Source organism: Anastrepha ludens, chromosome X (genome assembly GCF_028408465.1).
Source record: "Anastrepha ludens isolate Willacy chromosome X, idAnaLude1.1, whole genome shotgun sequence".
Taxonomy (NCBI): Eukaryota; Metazoa; Arthropoda; class Insecta; order Diptera; family Tephritidae; genus Anastrepha; species Anastrepha ludens.
In genome coordinates this window covers 68,455,118-68,481,004 of record NC_071503.1, presented here as the reverse complement: position 1 = coordinate 68,481,004, position 25,887 = coordinate 68,455,118, and the positions used below count along the sequence as shown (strand labels likewise).

The window sequence follows — 25,887 nt, the reverse complement described above, 5'->3', positions numbered from 1 at the left end:
TATCCTGCACGCACTGCTTTACCTGTGGAGTAGGGTTGAGAAATCCACACCTTCTTGTACTCCGCCCACCACATCAAAATCTCAATACGAATGATATTTGCCTTAGCGTAATCATAATCCCTTCCTGCGGTCTAGTGCATTCGCGCATGTTAGTATTGTGGTTTTGAATAGCCGGTTTCACATTTTCTACATGCTCCTGTATTTAAATGTCTGAAACTTTTACAACTCCCTCGTGACAATGAATAATCTGTTGTTTGGGTTATTCCTAAAGTACGGATGCACCCTGTGCCTTCTTTTTCTTTTATTTCTCCTCCGATAAATAAGACATACTGCCAATTTATGCTGAAAACAGTAAACGACGTAAACGCAGGCCCCGTCAACTGTTACGATCAAACTAATGATGACCCCTTGTAAATGAAAAATTCCTTCCTTCCGTATCGAAGTATCGTAGATTTTATTTCACGATATTTAAAAATTCCCGTAAAACCCTTTCAGCTGATTGCTCTCTCACCACTCAGTGTTGCCAAGCAGTACATTTCGAAATCATTTAAAAAATAAACTTAGAAAAATTATAATTTTTATTAAAATAACTTAAAAACATCGTTGAATGATGTTAATTATAGATAAATGAACTATTTGCATTTGTTGGTTTTTGGCTTTGGTTTATTAAACAATGAAAAATTGTAAATGATTACGCGGATGTGTGAAAAAGTGTGTAAGCAAAAATATCAATGGTAACATTGTGTAGATACAACCAAACACATACACACACAAACCGATGTATTGTGTAAATATGTAATTAAAAGAAAGCAGTTTTTGTCAGGGTATGAGTTTATGAGCTCGTTAGGGGCTGCGGTAAGGGACTGCGTACGGTGTTCACTGTTTTCAGCAATACACACAGAGACATCTGGAAGGGAGACACTGGAAATTCTCTTTTCATGTTTCATTCGCGGTCACACGGGCAAAATTGTTTTCAGCAACATTTTCACGTTTACTACTTTAGCATCTTCTGGTTCGGATATATTCTAAAACACGCTAACATGTAAAGCAATGAGCGTCCGCAAAAGTTTCTCAATGAAGAACGCAAGCTGGTTAAATAAATTTGTTTTTTTTTTGTATTTACATGTAAATATGTATACATTTTTTTACATGAATAAAAAAAATTAAAAAAATAATTAACTTTAAATTAACTTGAATATCTAGAAATGAGGGGAAAAATTAGAATTCAACATAAACATGCTACATAAATTTTTTAAATCATGCCTACTTCAGCGTTCAGATGTTTGTCATCCTTGATTTCTTCCATTCGGTTGAAAACCAACACAGATCTCATTACTTTTTTCCACAAAAGAAGAGAACGAATGAGCAACTATCAAAAATTGATTTAAGATTGGAAATAAGAATAAGAAGCGCAAAGTGTGTCGTCAGTACCGGAGACAAATTCCCTGCTCTCTTCCGCGGCCCTCCTTCTCCCTGGAACATATTGACAACTCGTACTTTGGTATAGCTAGATGCATTGTGCGCGGTATATTAAAAAATTATGAAGTGCCGATGACGACACGACCCGTGTGCGAAGGGCCTTATTGTACCGGATGTTAAGTGTTTGACACATGTGTGTAGGGTAGATCTTAAGAAAAAGATCTTACAATAATAAAAAAATGTGTGATAAGATTATATAAAGATTTGGTGACTAAAGAGAAGAAAGATTAACGCTCAAATATTTTTAGATCTATTATTAACTAAATAGCGGTGGTCTTAATTTTAATAAAACATTTCCTGTGAATTTCATTGGAAAGGGCCTAATATTTCCCACAAAAAAACAGTGCACAGATCTCGAATATTTGATTTCAAATTGAAATTTGCACCAGTAACTGCAAGGTAGTGTTCAATTTTTTGGATTGGATCACTTACTTGGATACAATAACCCGAAACCGTACCCGGAGATTTTCCTTAAAAGTGAAAAACGGACTGATGGTTTGAACTAATATAAATAATAATGATTTCGTTGTGCACATTACGTGGCGTTATTTCGCGCGCGGGCCATCGTTATGACCCACTTACTAAATATACGCATACAACACAAAATGTTAGCAAACCAAAAAGTGCTCCTTCGATACGGTATCAATATCGAAGTAGAATACCTCTTGTAAGCCGGCATATAAATTTACTACATTCATATAATATTCGCACATGTAGTACAACAGCCAATGTCCAATCATCTCACACTTCGCTTGATGCTTGCTATACTGATTCTAGATCTCAACACAGGCTGGGAAGCAAACCACAAACTGTCGCCGACTTTGAATTGCTATATGGATTGACAAAGGAGAAATTTAAGTGTAAATATTTACTTACATAGGGAAAATTTCCATATAATGCACCATGAATTTAAAAAAAGGGTTACTTCCTAAAAGTGAAAACATCACCTGGCGCGGGGTTATAGTTTTTAAGTTATTTGATTTCAAAATTTGTAAAATTGAACAAAAATTCTCCTATTTTGGTTATTTCAACAAGCAGAAGTGCTGCCAGACATCTTATAAATAAACAATTTTAGAAGATAATAAATGAATAGAATTACAAAATTTTCCTGTTTATTTCATATATTTATATCATACAGTTAGTAACAAATAAGTATACAGGAGCCTGATTTATGGAATTGTTTGACACTAACGCTTGCCTTAATATGTAATCAAAATATTTTACACATGGTAATTGGGTACTGGGATAAGCTTTCATATGAGCCTTAATTTAGCTGTAAATTTTAGGTACCGTTCTCCACGCTTTGCTTTGTCTTTGATGCTAGCGAAATTTATGTCACAAAAGTAAGTATACAGCAAACGATTGTTCAGTTAGCATAACATCTATTTTTACGTATTGATTAAAAAAGTTAAAACTATTAAAAGGAAATAATTAAAGTGTGTATAAAAATTTATGGAAGTAAGTTTTGTATTAATTTTTGCGACATTTTTAGTAATGGCACGAAGAGGAAAATTGCTTTCTGATGATTTAAAAAAACTGATTATAAAATATCACAAGGAACATAAATCATTGCGAGAAATCGGTCGTTTGATAGATAGGAGTTTTGCTACAGTTCTAAAGATTGTGAATAAATATAAAAGTGCGGGAAGCACCACTAATAAAGAGCGTTGTGGGCGTCCATAGCTCTTAAGCCCCAGAGAAAAAAGCTTAGTCGTACGGAAAATCAGGACAAACCCCAAATTAAGTGCGCCCAAATTGAAATCTGAAGTTGAAAATGAGACTGGAAAACAATTTACCACCCAAACTATTCGCCGGATTTTGCATAGTGCTGGTTATCATGGGCGCAATGTTAGGAAAAAGGCCTTCTTGAGTAGTGTCAATCGGAGTAAACGGATTTCATTCGCAGAAGATCATGAAAAATCAGACCAAACGTTTTGGAACCAAGCCATATTTTCTGATGAGTGTAAGTTGAGTATCTGGGGATCTGATGGCCGTTAAAAAGTTTGGAGAAAAGTTAACGCGGAATTGGATCCAAACAATATGACCGGCACTGTGAAGCTTGGAGGGAGCTCTGTGATGGTTTGGGGATGTATGGCTGCGAACAGGGTTGTAAACTTGGTATTTATGGAAAATATTATGGACCGATATGGCTATTTAAATGGTTTGAAAAATAATTTAAAAGAAAGAGCTACGAAATTAGGCCTTGGAGGAACGTTTATCTTCCTGCAGGATAATGACCCCCAGCACACATCCAACATTGTACGAGAGTGGCTGTTATATAGTACAATGTGCGAAAATAGCTGAAAACACCGCCACAGTCCCCGGATACCAACCCAATCGAACATTTATGGGAGCATTTAAAGCGGCAAATACGTAAATATTCGATTAGAAATAAGGAACAACTGAACAACGTCCTTCAAGAGGAATGGAATAAAATACCACCAGCTGTAACTGAAAACTTGGTGAAATCAATGCCATCACGACTTAAAGCGTTTGTAAAGTCTAATGGTTATCCTACCAAATACTAGGATTTGATTTTAATTATATTTTTTATTTCACAAATTAATAATATGATGAACTGTGTACCTACTTTTGAGACATGAATTTTTATAAAGTTTAATATAAAAAGCTATAATTTTGTTCCTTTTTAAAATCTTGTCATTATTTGCATTAAATATGATTTTTGCATATCATTCAGGTAAATCAAACACAATTTTGTTATAACTTAGGATGTTTGAAGGAATCGATGGGGGGAGAATTGAAAACGTGTCCGGTATATACTTACTTCTGTTACTAACTGTATATATATTAATGCTTGATTTTTAGTAAAGTATGTTTGATTGTATGCATTTTGAGTTTACGGATTTGTATTTGGTGGGTGTATTTAGATTTGTATTCAAACAAAAAAAAGTTATTTATTAATATTTCATACATATATAATATATATCGCACTTGTTACGTTAAAGCGTAACAACTCAAAATCTGAACATTTTCAGTAGAGACGAAAAACTGTTTCCGTAAATATTAATAATATATTACAAGGAAAAAAATATGTAATTAATTGCACGGAAATATCATTAAAAACAATATAACGGTTGCTTCATTCTTATTTGTTTAGTAGTTGCGTTAAAATAACAAATTTTTGAGTTGTTACTCTTTTCCTGAAATTTTTTTATACACTTAGTGGTATATTTTAAACAAACCGTTTGGTTGTAAACAGGCACAATTCAAAATGTTACACTTTATGTGACACAAATTTGTTCAAACACTTGCAGACAACTAAAAATGTAACTCTTTAATTGAGACAAAAGAAGTCATTCTGAAAACAAAGAGAGAGGCATAACGGTTTTTTTAACGAAATACTAGACAAACCACTGAACGATTTTTACAGTGTGTTTTTTATATTTTAAACAAACCGTTTGGTTGTAAACAGGCACAATTCAAAATGTTACACTTTATGTGACACAAATTTGTTCAAACACTTGCAGACAACTAAAAATGTAACTCTTTAATTGAGACAAAAGAAGTCATTCTGAAAACAAAGAGAGAGGCATAACGGTTTTTTTAACGAAATACTAGACAAACCACTGAACGATTTTTACAGTGTGTAGAAATGACCACTGTACATTGTTTTCTTGCAAAAAACTAAAATTTGGAAATTTTGAGTTGTTACGCTTTAACGTAACAAGTGCGATATGTTTATATTTTATTCGAAAAAATATCAAATATTAATATTTGATATATATATATACATATATTTATACATATATTTTATTTAAAACAGAAATACGTCATTAATATTTAATACTAGCTTTAACCCGCGGCCCCGCTCGCGTAGGAGTAGTTTTGAGAGACTTAGGATGTATATAAAAGAATTACAAACAATAATTTCATAGAAAATAATTTTTTATTAATAACCATAATATTACAATAAGCACAAGTATTACATTATCTCCACTTCTATGTTAATAAAGGATTTGCAAAACTATATAAAAGACATAACACAGCTTTGCTGTATTACTTTGTAGCATTTCTTGACATTCCTGCGACCTTGTGCCTTATTAATGGTCATTGCAAAAGCAAGACGAACGGGAAATTGAAGTCTTTTAAACTCAAAAGGCATATCTGATGGAATTAAGAGAATTCAAGGTATGAAGACATCTTCACCTGCTGATTTGCCAGACATAATTGTTGCTTTAATTATATTTGCATGTAAATTCTTTACCGTCAATCGAGTTCCCTTGCACAATTTCGGTGGTCTCAAGTTTCTTAGCATCATAATCAGGGACCCAACCTTTAGAAAAAGTTGATGGGGCGGCATTCTCGATAATTCAAGCGAGTTGAGAAACTCTACAGGACGGCTTGGTCTTCATCAATTACAGTGTCAATGGACTTGTACGTTGTTACAGCTCCTAGCAGTTTGTCCTGGATAATGATGTTAAGGCTACTTGGACATTTCGCGGTGCTAAAATTGCTCTCTCACGAAGCCATATATGATTTTCGAAATTTTCATTGATGTCCCGAAATACGTTTTGAATATTTTCCTCAACCGATTCGACAAAATTGCAAAATGTCTCGGGGGAATGTTGCGGAGTAATTGCCTGGTGTATTCATAAAAGTTCCTTCCCCAATTTGCAGAAGCTCATTTGAAAATTCTCGTGAGGCCTCATCGCCTTGCAAACGAACACGCATATTTGTTGAAAGAGTCAATTTTTTAACTTGTCTCCTCCCATCGTTGTTTCCTTGCCTCTCAAGTCTTGCACAGTTCTATCCAAAGCATCTAGTGCTTTTTTGTTCGCCATTGTGCATTCATCCCAAATAATTATTTTGCACATTCTGAGAACAATTGCCTGCCCAGAGTTCTTTTTGATGTTGCAAATGGGAGTATCAGTTGCCGAAAGATTGAGCGGTAATTTAAGAGCTGAATGAGCAGTTCTTCCACCTGATGGTGCGACAGCAAGAGCAATATTGCCTGTTTTTCTCACTTCTGCAAGGATGAGGGTAATTAAAAAAGTTTTTCCTGTGCCTCCCGAAGTGTCAAGAAAGAAAATGCCCCCTTCATTGCTTGAAATCCTATTAACAATGAGATTTAATGCTGCTTTCTGATCTTCAATGAGAAGAGGTTTGTTGCTTTCCACAAATCTGGAGAGTTCATCTTGATTGAAATTCATCTCATGTAGAACATCAGAATTAGTTAGATCTCTATCGTCGCGTGGTGATGAAGTAAGGCCAAGTTGTTCTAGAGGCTTGTTAAGAATTGCCATACACGTGTTTTCAATGTCGATTAAGGCTTTATTGTACAATTCAAATCTGCAAGTCGGGATTATTAGCAACTCTGCGTGATAGCAGCAGATAATCTTCGCTCAAAGAATCACGATGTTTCTTCCACAATGCCATTGGAGCAGATGGTGCACAGGTTGTTAAAATAATCGCAAATAAAAGGCGCATTTGGTTGGGCATCGATATAACAGATGCTTCTGACAGTGCTGTGTCCCAATGTTGATCATCTTCTAGAAGTCCCAGTTTCTGGCATGCTTGACGATACGTGGAAATATCACATTCGACAGTGCGTATATGTTCAAACAATGGAGGACCCTTCACAACATGCAGTAGCATCCGCAAGTAAAAGCACTCGGCATTGTTAGGATGGACCGTGTATACTCTGCCTAGAGCGTCGCTCTTCCTTGCTGTTGTTCCAGGTACTATAGCGCCTTGTTTCCTCTGATAAAATTGTTTTCGTGATGCATTCCACGTGTAATACTGAGGAACTTCTGGATAAAGTAGTGTCTTGGCAAAGCGGTCCTCATTGCATAATTAAAAAAAAGCTGTTAGTGTGGTGTTTGGTGGATCAGCTGCTAGGTGTGCAGCATTTTGAGCTGTGAATGTGATTCTTTGGCCGTTTTCCAAGTGTACAGCAAGATGAACAACAGTCGGGTGACGGTCATGTATTGGAAAGTTTAAAATGCTCCACACAGCTTCGTTACTCAAAATGTACCGCCCCATTTGAAATAGAGTTATTTCAACATTTTCGTTCGTTACTCCAAACATTGCCATGTCGCTTCCTTTGTTAATGTACTTGCATATATTTTTAATAGATTTTACAGAATTGCAATACTCTACGTTAATGTGAGCCTGAAACGTTTTTGCAAGCAAAGGAGTGTATGGAACGACCCATTTGTTGTTAACTTGCACTTCTCTTTGTTTTATTTTAACAATTGCTTCATGTCCTCCGTCTTCTGTATGTGGGGTAGCCATCTTGTCCAGTTTGAGTCTCGAGTAAAAATGCACGCGGATATCTTTTCGTGCACTGTCCATCTTTCATGCATGGTGAAGGGGGATTTAATGCTCCGCAAGGACCGTGGATCATGTTTTTGCTAACAATTTGGAATAAAAGAGGATGTTTCCTCGTTTGATATTTCAGCTGAGATAATTTTGTCTACATTGTCTACAATTTTTTCTTTAAGCCAGATGAGTATATGTGCATGTGGTAATCCTAATTTTTGCCACTCTATTGCATACATGAAGCATCGGACATCACCGTATACTTTCAATTTGACGATCGTATCCATCAGTTTTGTAAGTTTTTGTTTGAAAACTCTCGCTATTAAATCAGGTCTGTCTGCAGCATTTTGTCCAGGAAGCAAAAGCGATTCAATTTCATCCCACTTTGTTGGATTACATGTGAAAGTAATAAATAAGTCTGGTCTACCATAATTTCTAACATGCGGACTAAGTTATTTCTTTCGTGTATCATTTGTTGCCATGCTCCAACAATTTCACGATTCACACCTGGAATATTGCCACACCGTTGATTTGTCTGAATGTCGCTATTTCCTGTGAAATATATTTGCAAAAACTGTGGGTTTTGGATCCGGTTCAGGTAACAATGATCCCGCTTGATGATACACTTGTCCCTGAATTTTAAACGTCGGCATGTATCCTGCTTCCGTTATTACTTTTGTTGCTCCGAGAGTTGTATTTGCGAATATCTTGTAGAAAACGTTTATACTCGTCAGACATTCCTGACGTCAAACTTAATAACGGCTCAGGTGGATGTCGAAGTGTTGGTAGCGACACCTTCCCGTTGCAGCAACACATTCCTGGAGCTTCATTTAGAATTTTTTTTGCATTACAATGTGAACATATCACATCCATTAGACCAATAGTAATATTTGGATGTGAACTTAAGTCCAACGTTGGGTCGTAATTAAAAGCTGCATTATGCAGATCAAAATTAAAATCTCTGCGTGATGCAAGAAGTGCCATACGATCTTGTTCCATCCGAGTATGGCGCTATCATGTAATTTGACGATTTTTTAAGACATGTATACGCTCTATAGTTTCTTGTAACCTATTTTCACGATCCGTTTTTGTTTCAGCGTTCTCCATGTCTCTTCTTCTTTCTCTCAAGCATTAAAGTCTGTTTTCGTGTTGTTGTTCACTCTCGTTTGATCTTGCATCTTTCTTTCTTTTTGCCCCAGTGGATTGTCTTGATAATGTAGATTTTTTTCTTGTCGGCATATTGTGATCTCGTGAAACGAATCTGCATGGAGTAAATAAAAGTCTCATATTTTGAAAACTTTTGTAGAAATGAGACAATAGCGTTATATACATTCATATATCTATATATATATAATTTTTCATTCCAGTTATTTGGTTGACTCGAACGCTTTTTTCAGGTATTATTTTAATGAATTTATTTTTAGCACGCCAAGTCTGAAATAGTAAATAATTCACCTTCCTGTCTCTGAAACTGAATTTCGAATGTAATTTTAAATGCTTTTACCCGACATCCGTTGCTATGCCTCGTTGAATAAAATCAAAACAACCAATCAGAAAAATATCAAGCAAAATTATTTTTATTAATTTTCTATCTCAAACCGTTTTTGAACTTTGCATTTGGGTCATAGTTGAACAGCCTATGCGGATTATGAAGTCTAGAGTGTGCTATAAATAGTGGGAAATAGGAAAAACTAAGATTGTTTAGATTAAATTTAAGCAAATATTCGATTATTAGTGAAGAATGAGAGTAGTGGTGAGGCTTGGGGGTTGTGAGAAGGGAGTTCCATCATAAAAACATGTCTATAACCTTCACTGGGTGAAAATATGAATGTATAAAAATTTTTACGTCATTTGGTGTTGTCGTTTCGTAGTGATGCGCGGACAACGTACAGACATTCACCTTTATAGTATAGATATATACATATATGTATTTGATTTAAAAAAAAACAGCGCCGCAGGCGAAAATTTGGAATAAAAAATCGCGCGATTTATAATTTGAAATTTTCACTATTATTAATATCTGATATATTTGTTTATACATACATATATGTATATATGTTTTATTTAACAAAAAAAAAGCGCTGATGGTAAAAATTCGGAATAAAAATAGCGGAATTTTCACTATATTATTAATATTTGATACATATACATATATATATATATAAGTTATATTAAAAAAAAGCTCTAAAGGCGAAAACCATTTCGTTATTCTAATAGAAGAGTGTGTGCTTCGTTTTATTTCGCGTTCACATTGTTTTCTTTGCTTCTGGCAGCACTCAATTTCAGCGATTCTTTTTAGTTATTGTTAATTTGGCTGGTATATTTGGAGTTTGCAACTTCAAAATGCAATTTAAATTGTTAATTTATGACATATATCAATAATAAGTGTTAGAAACGTGTGTGTATGTTAAACAGTTTTAATAATTATATTATTAAAATACATGTGATAAGTGCGCTTATTGTATCAAAATTTGGTGAAGGTAAAAGATAAATTTTATTAACAAATAACTTAAAAACTATTTTTAACTGAATAGTGTTGGTGCTAGTTTAAGCCAAATAAGCACTAAATCAACATCTGTGAATTTCATTGATTTTATTGGAAAATTCGTAATATTTCTCTCAAAACAAGTGACAGGGCATCGTAAGGAGTCCTAGCCCTTTTTTCCGCGAGGGCGGCCTTCGGCCAAACTTCAAGAAAATGACCCTCATCAGTCCAACCCTGGCTACGCCGTTTTTAGTATTTTTACTTGGAAATTTTTTTCGCGTGGTCGGCCTTTGGCCGCACTTCAAAAGTATAGCTATCATCAGTCCAACTCCGGCCGCCATCCACAGTATTTTTGCGTAGAACTCCTTTCCGCGTTAAAACCATTAATCCAAAATTTAAAACGTCAAATGCATGTGTGTAGTAAGGATGCACAATAACCCCTACCTCATCATCAACGCTGAACTTAAATAATTCATATTTTTGTTCATTCCCATGACAACCGGTTCTACGATACTGGAATGACTCGGGTTTTTCCCGACCAAGGACTGCCGCCCCAATAAACTAGCTCTGTCTAGTGTACCGTACCTCACTTCATTTTTGTTCATATTTTCATTTGCAGGCATCCAGCAACACTATATTCTTTTCAATTCGTATGAATAGTTATTCTCGTTTAAAATTGAAACTGATCATATTTGTAAATGAACTTGCATATAATTTTCATGGAAATATTTCGAATATACATAAGTATAAAAATAAGAAAAAACACGGCTGGGATTCGCAATAATGTATATTGGGCAATTTTTGACAGATTTACGGCGGCCGCCGTAGCCGAATGGGTTGGTGCGCGACTACCTTTCGGAATTCACAGAGAGTACGTTGGTTCGAATCTCGGTGAAACTCCAAAATTGAGAAAAACATTTTTCTAATAGCGGTCGCCCCTCAGCAGTCAATGGCAAACCTCCGAGTGTATTTCTGCCATGAAAATGCTCCTCATAAAAATATCTGCCGTTCGGAGTCGACTTAAAACTTTAGGTCCCTCCATTTGTGGAAAAACATCAAGACGCGCACCACAAATAGGAGGAGGAGCTCGGCCAAACACCCAAAACGGGTGTACGCGCCAATTATATATATATATATATATATAATATATATAACGTCTTTATTAATGATACTTGGTGGAGATGTTAGAGAGGTGTTAGGAAGCAATCTTTGTAATTCCAAATTATTCGGGAAATAATTTCGTAATTCTTTGCTTTCAAAATGCCCTCGGTAACTTCACTATAATTTGCCAAATTACTATAATTTGCCACACCTGAAATAAAAACGAAGTTCGTATGCAGGGATATTCAGTGGAAGGTTCATTGTAAAACTGCAGAAATTTTTGCTGTAATTTAAAATTGAGAAATATTTTTGAAAATAAAAGCATACAACTCATCGAAACTTAAGGGAAATATTTAGGAGATTAAAAGGGCGGTGATAGAGGGTATCCCCATCTTAAAACTGAAAACCGCACCTGCCGGAGGCTTATAGTTTTTAAGTAATCTAATGTTAAAGTTCTGTAATTTAGCGAAAAGTAGGTGTTGCCACACACCTGAAATGAAAACGAAGTTCGCACGCAAGGATGTTCAGTGGAAGATTCATTGTAAAACTGCAGTATTTTTTGCTGTAATTTAAAGTTGAGAAATAATTTTGCAAATAAAAACATACACTTCATTTAAACTTAAAAACAATGATATTAAGCGTATCACAAAAAATAATAAAGTAATTAAAATTAATTAACACAGTATTTTTGCGTAGAACTCGTTATCGCGTGGGCGGCCTTTGGCCACGCTTCAAAAAAAATAACCTTCATCAGTCCAACTCCGGCTACGCAATCCACAGTATTTTTGCGTAAAACTCCTTTTCGCGTGGGGGGCCTTCGGCCGCGCTTCAAAAAAATAACCCTCATCCGTCCAACTCCGGCTACGCAATCCACAGTATTTTTGCGTAAAACTCCTTTTGGCGTGGGCGGCCTTCGGCCGCGCTTCAAAAAAATAACCCTCATCAGTCCAACTCCGGCTACGCAATCCACAGTAGTTTTGCATATAACTCCTTTTCGCGTGGGTGGCCTTCGGCCGCGCTTCAAAAAAATAACCCTCATCAGTCCAACTCCGCCTACGCAATCCACAGTATTTTTGCGTAAAACTCCTTTCCGTGTTAAAACCATTGAACCCAAAATTAAAACGTCATATGCGTGTATGTAGTAAGGAGGCACAATAACCCCCATCCCCATCATTATTACTAAACTCAAGTACTTAATTTTTGTTTTCATTTGCAGGCATCCGGCAACACCATACTGTTGTCATTCCAATCTTCTTCTTATTCGCGTTTAAAATTGGAAAGTGATTGCATGGGCAAATGAATTTGCATTTAATTTTAATAGAAATAATTAGAATATTAGCATAAAAATCAGTAAAAACACGCGTGTGAGTATATATTTGGTGAATTTTAGTGAAATGCTAAAAAATATAGAGTGTAATGTGGCAAATTATAGTGAAGTTCCCGAGGGCATTTTGAATGCAAATAATTAAAAAATTATTATTTCCCGAATAATTTCAAGTTATAAAGAGTGTTCCTTAACACCTCACTAACATCTCCACCAAGTTTCATTAAAAACAACATTATAGTTTGCCAAAAACTCCCAAATATACATTGTTCTAAATTCCAGCCAAATATATACCCACACGCGTGTTTTTACTTATTTTTATCCTTATATTCGAGTTATTTTTATTAAAATCAAATGCAAATGCATTTGTTCATACAATCACTTTCCAATTTTAAGCGCGAATAAGAAGAAGATTGGAATGACAACAGTATTATGTTGCCGGATGCCTGCAAATGAAAACAAAAATATGAACAAAAATTAAGTATTTGAGTTTAGTGTTAATGATGGGGATGGGGGTTATTTTGCTTCCTTACTACATACACGCATATGACGTTTTAATTTTGGGTTCAATGGTTTTAACACGGAAAACAGTTCTACGCAAAACTGCTGTGGATTGCGTAGCCGGAGTTGGACTGATGAGGGTTATTGTTTTGAAGCGCGGCCAAAGGCCGCCCACGCGAAAAAAAGTTCTACACAAAAATACTGTGGATTGAGTAGCCTGAGTTGGACTAATGAGGGTTATTTTTTGAAAGGAAACGAGTTTATTAAGAAAGACAACTACGACCACCCTATCTGTTTTGCAGATAGTCGAGTTTTTGTGGAGAAAATCTATTTATAAAAAGCATGAGGACCTATTTGTAAAACTGATCGAAGCAATACAATCCACCTATAAACTGTAATTTTTGGCTTTTAATTACTTTATAATTTTTTAGTGATACGCTTAATATCATTGTTTTTAAGTTTAAATGAGTTGTATGTTTTTATTTTCAAAAATATTACATATTAAAAATTACAGCAAAAAATACTGCAGTTTTACAATCAACCCTCCACTGAACATCTCTGGATACGAACTTCGTTTTTATTTCAGGTGTATGGCAACACCAACTTTTCGCTAAATTACAAAACTTTAACATTAAATTACTTAAAAATTATAAGCCTCCGGAGGGTGCGGTTTTCAATTTTAACCCTTTAACTCTCCTTTAACCCTTTAACCCTCCCTTTTAACCTTTTTTTCAAAGCAATAGACATTATACTAAATATTTCCTAAAACACGGATGTGGGTGTATATTTTTTGAATTTAAGTGAAGTTTAGAAAACTATATATGATAATATGCCTAACTATAGTGAAGTTCCCGAGGACAAATTATCCGGAGTAATTGGCAGATACAAAGGTTGCTCCTGAACCACTCCCTAACATCTTGAGCAAGTTTTATTAAAGAAGTCATTATACTTTGTCTAAAATTGTAGATGTAACGTTTTATAAAACCCGACCCTATTTAATTTCAAAGCTTGTAAAATTGACCAACAATTATGTTGTATGATCTCAACAAGCAGAAGTGCTGCCAGACACCTTAAAAATACACAATACAAAACATCATAGAAGATAATAAATGAATATAAATAAGAAATTGTATAGTTCGTATCTACATTTATACATATAATAATAATAAATAATTAATACTTGATTGGTAGTAAAATATGTTTGTATGCATTTTCAGTTTATGGATTTGTATTTGATGGATATATTTAGATTTTATTTAAAAAATTTTTTAATACATATGTGTGCATATATTATGATACATACAGTCAGCGTTAAAATAAAGTGTTCACCACATATTGTTAAGATGTGACTATTTGTTTACTTATTTCATAATTTCAATTATTTGTTTTTAAAAATGTGGTTCGCACTAAAGTAAAATTCATATAAACTAAGGTTTCAAACTTAACACAAAATTTATAAAAAATCTGCAAATGTTCAGCAAAATTTCAAAATTTTTACTAGGAATTTATAGAAAACTTTCAGGTTTAAAAAAATAGCGATGCGCAAGATATCATTGTTTTAATCTTAGTAAATATTAAATAATCATTTTTGCGTAAAACTCCTTTCTGCATAGATGGCTTTTGGCCGCGCTTCAAAAACCCCCTCATAAGTTCGCAACCAGCTACACTGTCGAAGGTATTAGGTGCGCAACTAGGTGCTCGCTGCTTTTTTGATGCAAATACAACTTTATTCAGAAAAAATGGTTACAAGTGAATCATTGAAAGTATTGCCCATCACTGGCTACTACTTTTTCCCATCTTTATGGTAATAGGACTATGAATAAGTTCGTTTCGGTTTTACAACAGATGGCGTAACTTGATTATTATTCCATCGATCCACATTTCCAAACATTCATTGGAGAGCTACTGTCGTAAGGCACAAACGTCAGTATAAGTTTTTTATTTGAAGCGTAAACAACAATATTTTTACCACACTTGAAAATGTCGAATTTCGTGCCAAATAATGTGTTTTTGCGGGGAATTCTTCTTCATTATTTTAATATGAAGAAAAAAGCAGCCGAAAGTCATCGTATCTTGGTGGAAGTTTATGGTGAGCATGCTCTATCTGAGCGAACGTGCCAGAAGTGGTTTGCACGCTTTAAAAGTGGTGATTTTGGCTTGGAAGACGAAGAACGCGAGGGTGCGCCGCCAAAGTTCATGGATACCGAATTGGAGGAATTGCTCGATGAAGATCCGGCTCAAACGCAAGAAGAGGTTGCAAAAACTTTGGGAGTTGATCAATCAACCATTTCCAAACGTTTAAAAGCCATGGGAATGATCCGAAAGGTAGGCCATTGGGTGCCGTATGAATTGAAGCCAAGAGACGTTGAACGCCGTTTTATGGCATGCGAACAACTGCTTCAACGGCACAAAAGAAAGGGTTTTTTGCATCGAATTGTGACTGGCGATGAAAAGTGGGTCCATTACGACAATCCAAAACGTCGGGCAACGTATGGATACCCTGGCCATGCTTCAACATCGACGTCGGCGCAGAATATTCATGGCCTGAAGGTTATGCTGTGTATCTGGTGGGACCAGCTGGGTATTGTGTATTATGAGCTACTGAAACCGAATGAAACGATTACGGGGGATGTCTACCGACGACAATTGATGCGTTTGAGCCGAGCACTGCGAGAAAAACGGTCGCAATACGCCGATAGACACGACAAAGTTATTTTGCAACATGACAATGCTCGGCCACATGTTGCACAAGTGGTCAAAACATACTTAGAAACGCTCAAGTGGGATGTCCTACCCCACCCGCCGTATAGTCCAGACCTTGCGCCATCCGATTACTATCTCTTCCGATCGATGCAACATGGCCTGGCTGACCAGCACTTCCGTAATTACGATGAAGTCAAAAAATGGATCGATTCGTGGATTGCGGCAAAACCGACCGAATTTTTCACAAAGGGAATCCGTGAATTGCCAGAAAGATGGGAAAAAGTAGTAGTAAGCGATGGACAATATTTTGAATATTAAATTTGTAACCATTTTACGTCAATAAAGTTTCAAATTTCGAAAAAAACCGCACGAACTTATTCATAGTCCTATTAGATATCGTATACCGTCGCGGTAAAACTATTCTTCTTTTGAAGCTATCCACGTATCAAGCCATTTGTCGATCGGAACAGGTGATAATCGGACGGGCAATATCTGGAGAATATGGCGGGTTCGGTAGGATATCCCATTTCAGTGTTTCCAGGTAGGTTTTAATGGGCTTGGCAACGTTAGGCCGAGCGTTGTCATGCTGTATAATCACTTTTTCATGCCTGTCCGCGTATTGCGGCCGCTTCTTGCGCAGTGCTATTGTTGTTTTTGTTGTAGTGGTAAAGAAGCCCGGTGAGTATATAGTAGTAGTAATACCGGTAGGTTTTAACGGGTTTGACAACGTGAGGCCGAGCGTTGTCATGCTGTGTAATCACTTTTTCATGCCTCTCCGCGTATTCCGGCCGCTTCTTGCGCAGTGCTGTTGTTGTTGTTGTTGTTGTTGTAGCAGTAATATAGGTCGTCTTCGTCGGACTCATCTAAAGGTAGGCCCAGGAAACATGCTGTTGTTGCAAGTTGGGTCCAGAGGGAGAGGGGTGTTAGATGAGTAGGTTTTAAAGGGCATGTGAATAGGTGGTTAGTGTCCATGCAGGGTACCTTCACATGCCGGACATAAGTTTGGCAGCCGGTTCTAAGTTACCGGAATTACTCAGGTTTTTCCCGACAAAGGGATGCCGGCCCAGTAAACTAACCCTGTCTAGTGAACAGCCCATCATCATTCGTGCAGTGCTCGGCTCAATCGCACCAAGTGAAGTCGATACCGATCCCCAGTGATGGTTTCGCTTGGTTTTAACAGTTCATAATAAATAACACCAACTTGGTCCCACCAAATACATATCATAACCTTCGTAGCGTGAATATTCGACCGAGGCGATGACGTAGAAGCAAGACTGGGCAGTCCGCATGACTTTCTTTTCCTTGGATTGCTGTAATGAAACCATTTTTCATCACTCGTCACGATGCGATGGAGTAAACCCTTCCTTTTTTGCCGCTGAAGCAGTTGTTCACAGGCGAAAAAACGACGTTCAACATCCCTTGGTTTTCATTCATGGGTTCCTTATGAAGTCTTCTGTTTCTGAATAATTCCCAAAGCATGCAATTGCTAGGAAATGGATTGGCGGGCAACTCCTAATACTGAATCTAGCACTTCTTGCGTTTGACACGGATCCTCATTGAGCAAAGCCTCCAATTCAGCGTCTTCGAAGGTTTTTGGCCTTCCTGTTGTTGTTGCAGCAGTAACTTTGCCTTTCAGTGTACTGTAATCACCGGTCGTCTTTGTCTAGCTCATCTAACGGTAGGCCCAGGAAAATAGCTGTTTCGACGGGTTGGATCCAGAGGGAGATGGGTGTTAGATGAGTGGGTTTGATGGGGCATGTGAAAAGGTGGCTAGAGTCGTGCGGGGTGCCTTCACTTGCTGGACATAGCCGTGCTGATGTGGGGCTGGGGCCAGGTGTTTCGTCAAGAATGGGAGTAGGAGGGCTTCAAGTGTCTTCATTACTGGGGAAAGGAGTGTTATCGGACGAGAAGATTCCCCTTGGTTGGCGGGTTTCCCAGGTTTCAGTAGTGGGACCACTCTCCCTGCTTTCCACTTGTCAGCGATGATGAGAGTGGCCAACGACAGATTGAAGACCCTTGTGAGAAATCCTACTCCCAAAGGTCGCAGGTGCTTCAGCATCAGCGCGTTTAATCCGTCAGGGCCAATGGCTTTAGATGTTTGATGGCCCCCTGAACCTCATCACCGGAGAAAGTAAGATGCGCACTGTCGTTCTTCAGTTTATGCAGCTTTCTGGTAGCACGACGCTTGGATCTGTCGGCTGGAGGATGCAGTATAAAAAGTCTGCTAAAATATCTTACGCATCTCTTCGGGTCCGACGAAGTACAATCGTTGAAGGTGATGGCCACCTTGTCGTTGTGCTTCGTCGGGTTCGACAGTGACCTAACGGTGGACCAGAGCTTACTCACCCCAGATGTGAGGTTACAGGTCTTCAAGTGCTCAGCCCATTTAGCCCGCTTGTGTTTGTCTACCAGTTGCCGCATCTCCAAATTGAGATCCCTTATGCGGGGATCCCCGGGATCGACCTGGCGTAGGTGGTCACGCTCGTTTGCCAAGCTGGCTGCTTCGGCTGGGAAATGAGGACGGATGTCCTTAAAGCTTCCAGCTGGGATGAAGCGATCCGCAGAAGCTGTGAGCACCTTGCGGAATGCGCGTTAACCTGCGCGCACATCGGTGGGGATGGGAAGAGCGGCGAAGGTGTCCTCGGTGAATTCCGTGAAGCCGGCCCAATTAGCTTTTTTAAAGTAAAAATAGGACCGGTGGTTCGCGGAAGTCCGCAGGTCTCTCAATCGAGACGATAATGGGCAAGTGGTCTGATGCAAGCGATAGCATAGGTCGCCACGTTATGCTATTTATCAGACCCGCGCTAGCCATTGTTAGGTCAGGCGAGCTGCTACAATTGCCCACTACCCTGGTGGGGGCTTCGTCGTTCACAGTGCTGAATGTCGAATCGTCTATTTGCTCTGCCAATTGCTGTCCCCTACGATCGTTTGGCAGACCTACAACCAATCGGTTTTCACCTCTGATGAGCGCACCTATATCAAGGTGATATCCTGCCGGGCATCAGGTGACAGGGGGTATGTAAAGATTATAAATTTCGAGCTCGGAATCGCCTGTCCGGACAGCTATGCCTTGGCATTCTAAAGTGGTGTCCCTGCGGTCGATCCCTTCATCAATGCGGCGATTCTGCACTGTGTGGTGGACTATAAACGCTAGGCCATCACCATTGTCTCGCTCGCGATCATGTCTGTGCACGTTATAGCCATCCCTGTTGATCAGAGAGGACCTAGCGTGCAGCTTGGTTTAGTGGACCGCAGCTATTGGGATACAGTGCCGGCTCATAAAGTCAACTATCTCGTGGACCTTGCTCGTGAGTCCATTACAGTTGAATTGAAGAAGCTTAAACCTTCTGGGTGATGTTGTTATAACTCGGGGGGTGAGGGACGCATGGGGTTGCCTACGTTGGGCTTGCTGTGCAATTCCCTGTAGTTGTTGCGGCCTGATGATGGTGGGCGGCTGCACCACGGGTGGCGGTTGCGGGTGCAGAGCTCTGCAGCAGGGGTTTACGTAGTCAGTGGTTCACTCACGGGTGGTGCGCAGGCCGGAACATCTCCGAAAATGGCACCAGCCATTGCAAGAATTGCACTTGAGTGGTGCCAGATTCCGAGGTATTACGGCCTGACACACGGAACAGACTGTGCGGGGGTCCAGGTTAGGTTAGGTTGATATGGTTGCCCAGGGAATGGGCGCACTTGAACGAAGAAGGATTCGTCCTTTGTGATGCCATTATGGAGGGGTGAGGCGGGAGAGAAAGACCGATGGGATACAGGGAGAGGGCGGGGAGAGGTGGTGCTGGGATGGTTAGGAGCGTGCGGATTACGAACGATGACTATGTTTGCGTCAACCGCTTTATGCTGCTGATGAAATTCATCAGATTTTTAATGTCAGCGCCAGCTATATCAGCAGGCGTGACAAAGAAGTAGGAGCCAAGATGTCTAGATCTTAGCCCCGCCAGAGCAGGGCAGCTAAGGAGAAGGTGCTAAGATGATTCCACCTCATCCTCTATACATCCAGCGCAAAAAGGACTCGAGGTGATTTCAAGTCTCACAGCATGCATTCCTCGCGCATTGTGTCCTGTGAGAAAACCCACTAGATTAGAGAGCTGATATTTTGTCAGCCTCAGAAGCTCGTCCGAGCGTCTGCGGTCCACACGTGGCCAGAAGGATTTCGCGACCTTACACGTTTGTGTACTTGCTCAGCGCTCGCTGAGTTGGTGCGATGCCCATCTTTCCAGGAGCAGACCGCAGGTAGTCAGGGGGATCCCAATTCTCTCCCTTCGCGGGGAAATCGCCTCACAGTTTCCCGCAATGTCGCTGTGACCGGGAACCCAGATGAGGCTGATGTCAAAGAATTCGGACGCAGTCGAAAGTGAGGTCATGCATTCCTTGACCAATTCCGAATGCACCGTCATAGACCCGAGGGCCATTATTGCCGCTTGGCTGTCGGAGTAAATATTTACTTTCTTGACCGTTAATACGCATTTGAGCAGCCAATCGGCTGCCTCCTTGATTGCGGCTACCTCTGCCTGGAACACACTGCAGTGGTCCGGTAGCCTGAATTTGAGTCTGATGGGGAGCTCCTCGCAAAAGACTCCTCCGCCAACCTTTCCTTCCAACTTCGATCCACCCGTGAACAAGTTCACCAGGCCCTGTCCCCAAGTGTAGCCCTCCGTCCACTCTTCCCTTGACGGAATATGAGTGGAGAAGGTTCCGGTTGGACTAAACGAGGGTATACACTGATCCGTTGACAGAGGGATGAACTCGAAGTTTCTGAGAATGCTTGAGTGCCCATAAGTGAGGTTAAGCTTATAGCTCAGGCCCCTCAGTCTGATTGCGGTACGCGAGGCGGCAATTCTGCCTGCGATGTCTACGGGTACCACATTTAACATTGCGTTGAGCGCCAGAGTAGGAGTCGTTCGAAGCGCCCCACTGATTCCAATGAGTGCCGACCTCTGGACTCTCTCCAGCTTCTTCACCAATGTCGTCTTCTCTAATGAGTTCCACCAGACTATGACTCCATATAACAAGATAGGCTTTACAATAGTATTGTATAGCCAGAAAACAACTCTAGGCGAGAGGCCCCATCTTTTACCAATTGCGCCCTTGCATCCATACAAGGCGATTGTTGCTTTCCTCACTCTTTCCTCAATATTGGGCTTCCATGTAAGCTTGCTGTCAAGGATAATACCTAGGTACTTAACCTTGTCAGAAAGCATCAGAGCAGCGCCCCCTAGTGAGGGAAGTTGAGCTCTGGGTATTTTATGCTTCCTCGTAAATAAGACGAGCTCCGTCTTAAGAGGATTCACCGACAGGCTGCAGTCCGTTGCCCATCTAACAACTACGTTAAGATATCCCTGCATCAGGTTGTACAGAGTATCCACAAATTTTCCTCTGACGATTAATGCGACGTCATCCGCGTAGGCAACCACCCTGCAGTCCCCTTTCACCCAGAGGAAAGGCGAAAGAGAACACCACCTTGCGGAGTGCCCCTACTCACCTGCCGGTGAATGGAGATGCCGCCCCATTCTGCCGCGACAGTTCTGTCGCTAAGCATTTTATAGATAAATCTGATCAGGTCGGTTTCGACCCCCAGTGTACCCAGAGACCTGGTGATTGCCTCCGGGAGGACGTTGTTAAAAGCCCCCTCGATGTCGAGGAAGACGCCCACCGCAAGCTCCTTCTGAGAAAGAGACTCCTCAATCTCTTTCACAATTGTGTGCAAGGCAGATTCCACCGATCTTCCCTTGCAGTAAGCATGTTGAGTATGCGACAACCGACCCCGAGGAATTTCGCTTCTTATGTGCAGGTCAATCAGTCTCTCAAGGGCTTTTAGCAAAAAAGATGAGAGACTGATTGGCCTAAAGTCCTTAGGGGAGACATGCGAGCACTTGCCTGCCTTGGATATAAAGACAACCCTCACGGCCCTCCATGACCTCGGTATATAGCCCCTGGCTACGCAGCTCGCATAGATAGGGCTCAACCAAGGGCATGATACCTCCACTGATTTTTGCAGTTGTGCAGGAATGATGCCGTCAGGACCAGGCGACTTGAAGGGTCTAAATGATTCAATGGCCCAAGACAGGCGGCGCTTATCCAGCAACCAGCCCCGGTCTCGAGTGCAAGTTGAACTGCTTTCCAGGCCGGTGCTGCTAGGTGCTGGGCTCGTCGGAAAATGGGCGTCGAGAAGTAACTTTAGTGACTCCTCGCTGCTCATCGCCCAACGTCCCAATTCGTCTCTTAAGTACCCCAAGGGAGCGGAACTCTTCGTGAGTACTCGTCTAAATCTGGAAGACTCATGGCAGCCCTCTACGCTCTCGCAGAAGCTTCTCCAAGAGTCCCTCATAGCTTTCCTAATTTCGGACTTATATATTCCTAGCCCTGCCTTATAAAGCTCCCATCCCGAGGGAGATCTTATTCTTTTAGCCCTATTAAAAAGGCGTCTACATGAGGCCCTAAGCTCAGAGAGCTCCGCTGTCCACCAAGGCGGTTTTTCCTTTCTGGGAAAAGCTTTTGTTGGACAAGAGGTTTCAAGGGCGTTGTTGCAAGCTAAGGTCAAAGTCTCCACCAGTTCGTCGATCGCTTCTTCCGATAGATCTTGATTTCCTCCCGGTGCTTAGGGGAGTAGGTTCAGTAAATTTCTGTTGTATGCATCCCAGCCCGTCCTCCTCAGGTTCCTGTAGGGGGATCTTATTGGACGGGTTTCAGCGAGAGAGAACTGAATGTACCTATGGTCCGAGAAGGAGTGAGCATTTAGCACCTTCCAATCGGAGATTCGGTTTATCAGTAAAGAAGAAGCCTGAGTGAGGTCAAGCACCTCCTCTCTGGCTGCGGTAATGAAAGTGGGGTCTTTACCCCTGTTACAAATAAACAAGTCCTCGTTTAGAATATAATCAAAAAGTGACTCACCTCTTGCATTGATGTTTGAACTTCCCCAGCAGGTGTGATGGGAGTTCGCGTCAGTGCCTATAATAAGGCCGATTTTCCTGCGTTTTGCTTCGGCTAGGGTTTTCCTTAGCAGCACCGGAGGTGGTTCCACCTCGTCGTCATGTGCCATGTAGACTCACATCAGCCATAGTTTCCCAGAAGGGCCCTCCAGGCTCACCGTTACAATGTCTTCATTGCTGAAATTAGGCAAAATAAATGCGTTAAGTTCCTTTCTGATGAGTATACAGGATCTTGGTTTACCTGTCCCGCTATACGCCACCAGATTGTAGCTTTTCGTCCTGAGCCCAGAAATGCCGTTGCTGCTCAGCCACGGTTCCTGGATCAGGACTATGTCGCTCCACCTTGCTCAAGGTGGATTAGTAGGTTGGCGGACGCCGCCTTAGAGTGTTGAAGATTTATTTGAAGAGTAATCATCCTCCAGTATCCTCTCCATCTTTTCCCTCACTACCCTCATAAATACTGCGGAGATGGCGGACGCTACCCTCTTCCATTCCTCCCTAGAGATGGCGCCGTCTTCTTTACCGCTGTCCATTACTCCAAGAATGATCGAGCCCGCCTGTTTAGCGACTTCGCTAAATGATTTTCGCGGGCCACCACCAATCCTGGGCCTCTTCTCTTGCGGGATATCCTCTTCCTGGGAGCGTTGTCTTTTAACTCCCGAGTCCGGTTGTGGCGCATTTGATTCCACTCCCTTTTCACTGCTCTCCTCTGCTCCCCTAATGACCTTCCTGGCCCACTCGAGCGTCTGGGAATGCTTCTCAGATACCTGAGAGTCATTCTACCCACCGTAGCGCTCCAGGATCTTGGTAGCCATACGAAGATCAGAGAAGGACCGTTTACTCTGCCCTAGCTGCCGTTTAGGCCTAGTGGAGGATCCCCGGAGAGATGCTCCCGAAGTCCCCGGAAAACTAGGGGAAAGCCCCTTGCTGGTGCTGGCTTTCCCATCCATCGCACGGGACGGTTCCGCCTGTATTCCGCTACCTATCAAAGGTGGATTCCCACCTTTTACCCCCCGATTAATATTGAAAGTCGGTTCCGACTTTCCCTCGGTGTCTCCCTTGGTTACTACCTTCCGCATCGATTCCGATGCATTGTCTTGAGGGAGTTGGTTTTGGGACTCGGTTCCGAGTTCCCGCCACCGTTAATTGTTTTGCTAGTTGTGTTGTTGTTTGTTGTTGTTGTTGTTTTATTGTTCATTATTGTATTGAGTGGGTCCCCACTCGAAGCCGCTATCCAAACCCGTAGTGTGTAGTCGTCCTTAAAGGGTCCCATGGTTGTCTGTGCCGAAGCAGGGAGGCCATGCGAGGGTTGACGCATGTCCTTATGGGGCATGCGTTCAGAGCCAGACCGGACACAAAGACGGGAGTCGTCTCAACCGCACCTACACCGCCAACCCAATGGCTACGGGTTTGGAACGTACTCCGAGGCCTGCCAAGGCTTTAGCGGGGCGGGGGCAAACACGTCATTAGCCCACCAGCCATTTCTGCTGAGTTTCACCTCAGCATACTCAGGAGGCAGAATGCCGCGACTACCAGCACAGGGGTCAGAAAAAGTCTAAAAAGTGTTGAAGAAGAAATAAGTCCAAATCAGAAAGCGGGGGGCCGTCATCGTTCAGGAAGGCCGTTAAGGCCGCAGATCATTTAGCGCTACCCAGGGTGCACCACGCATAGGCGATCTGCTCTACACACCACGAGCTGCTGGTTTGACCCCGCACTGGGGTTGGAGCAGGTGGGAAGGGGATGGGTTCTGTCAGGGGAGTAGTGTTGCTCCGATAGGCTCCTTACCGTAGAGGGACTGGTTGTGGTGGCGGTTGGTAGTGCCGGCCTATCAGAGGAGGTAGTAGCCGTGGAGGCATTAGACGCCTGCTGGCGTGAGCAACACGAGGCCACATACCGTTTGGTCCACTCCCTATGTGTCTTAAGGCCTGAATATGTCTTGCTATGGCTCCACCCGTTGCACCTAACCGTTTATGGCAGACGCAGCAATAGAATACTTCTGGCCCAGGGTTGGATTCAATTCCAGCCCTGAGAAAAAGTATTTGGAGCAAGGTTTACTGGGGCGGCAGCCCTTGGTCGGGAAAAACCCGAGTCATTCCGGCAACGTAGAACCGGCTGCTATGAGAATGAAGTTGGCGCTCTTCATCTGGGATTGGTTTGTTGGCCTTTCTTCACGAGGACGATCGTCAACATTAAAATCGCCGTCTTTAAAGCGACGGAACCAATCTCGGCACGTTGTTCCACTTAAAGCAGCATGTCTATAAACTTTTTGTAGCTCTCGATGCGCTTCAGCCGCCGTTTTTTTCGAATGAAAGAGGGACATCAACACTTCCCGCAAATGACGATTATTCGGCACAAAATCAGACATTTTCTTATAAGCAAAAGTATTATATATGATACCAAAATAAAATCACTAATGTGTCGAAGCAGTTTGTTTACCATATGTCTAAGCTTGGTTTATGACGTTTAGGTTATGTTAGAATCGCCTAGCAAACACTGCTGGCGACATCTATTGACAAACAGCGGGAACTTAGTTGCGCACCTAATATTTTTACATAAAACGTCTTTCTGCGTAGGCGGCCTTCGACCGCGCTTCCAAAAATAACCATCATTCATCGGCCGTATTTTCACAGTATTTTTGCGTAGATTTGACTTGTAGCTGTGTTTCTAAAATGGAACTAATGTTGTATTTAAATATTGTTACGAATTTTCTTAGGTTAAAATTCAAATGAATATCTTACAAAAAATCCTCTGATCACTAGGTTGTCAAACACAAGACACAAATTAATGCAACACACTTGCTTTACTTACGTTCCAACATTTTACTTTACATGTACTTGTCCAATTTAAGAGTGAATCACTCTATTAATTTTTGTTTATTCGCTTACAGGTTCAATTTTTAGTACCCCATGCGCATGCACCAATGTTTATATATATATATATATATATATATATATATATATGTAGCATACGTATAATTTAGCATTAAGTATGTATTACTTCTGTAGCAATGGCAACACTGTAAATAGAGATTAGCATTACATTCTACACGATGTTATGTAATCCACAAAAGC

At 40.7% G+C, this 25,887-nt stretch overlaps 1 protein-coding gene across 2 annotated transcripts in view; it reads left to right on the top strand.

Moving 5' to 3' along the window:
• The first annotated feature begins 1,586 nt into the window (after nt 1–1,586).
• LOC128869634 (5'-nucleotidase domain-containing protein 3) overlaps nt 1,587–25,887 on the top strand; it is a 65,201-nt gene continuing 40,900 nt past the window's right edge. The window contains exon 1 of one of the 2 annotated variants that reach the window (XM_054112208.1): nt 1,587–2,339. In XM_054112208.1, coding sequence (XP_053968183.1) covers nt 1,997–2,339 — 343 coding nt within the window. In that variant the 5' untranslated portion in view covers nt 1,587–1,996. The remainder of the gene's footprint in view (nt 2,340–25,887) is intronic. The other variant, XM_054112207.1, reaches the window with a different exon arrangement.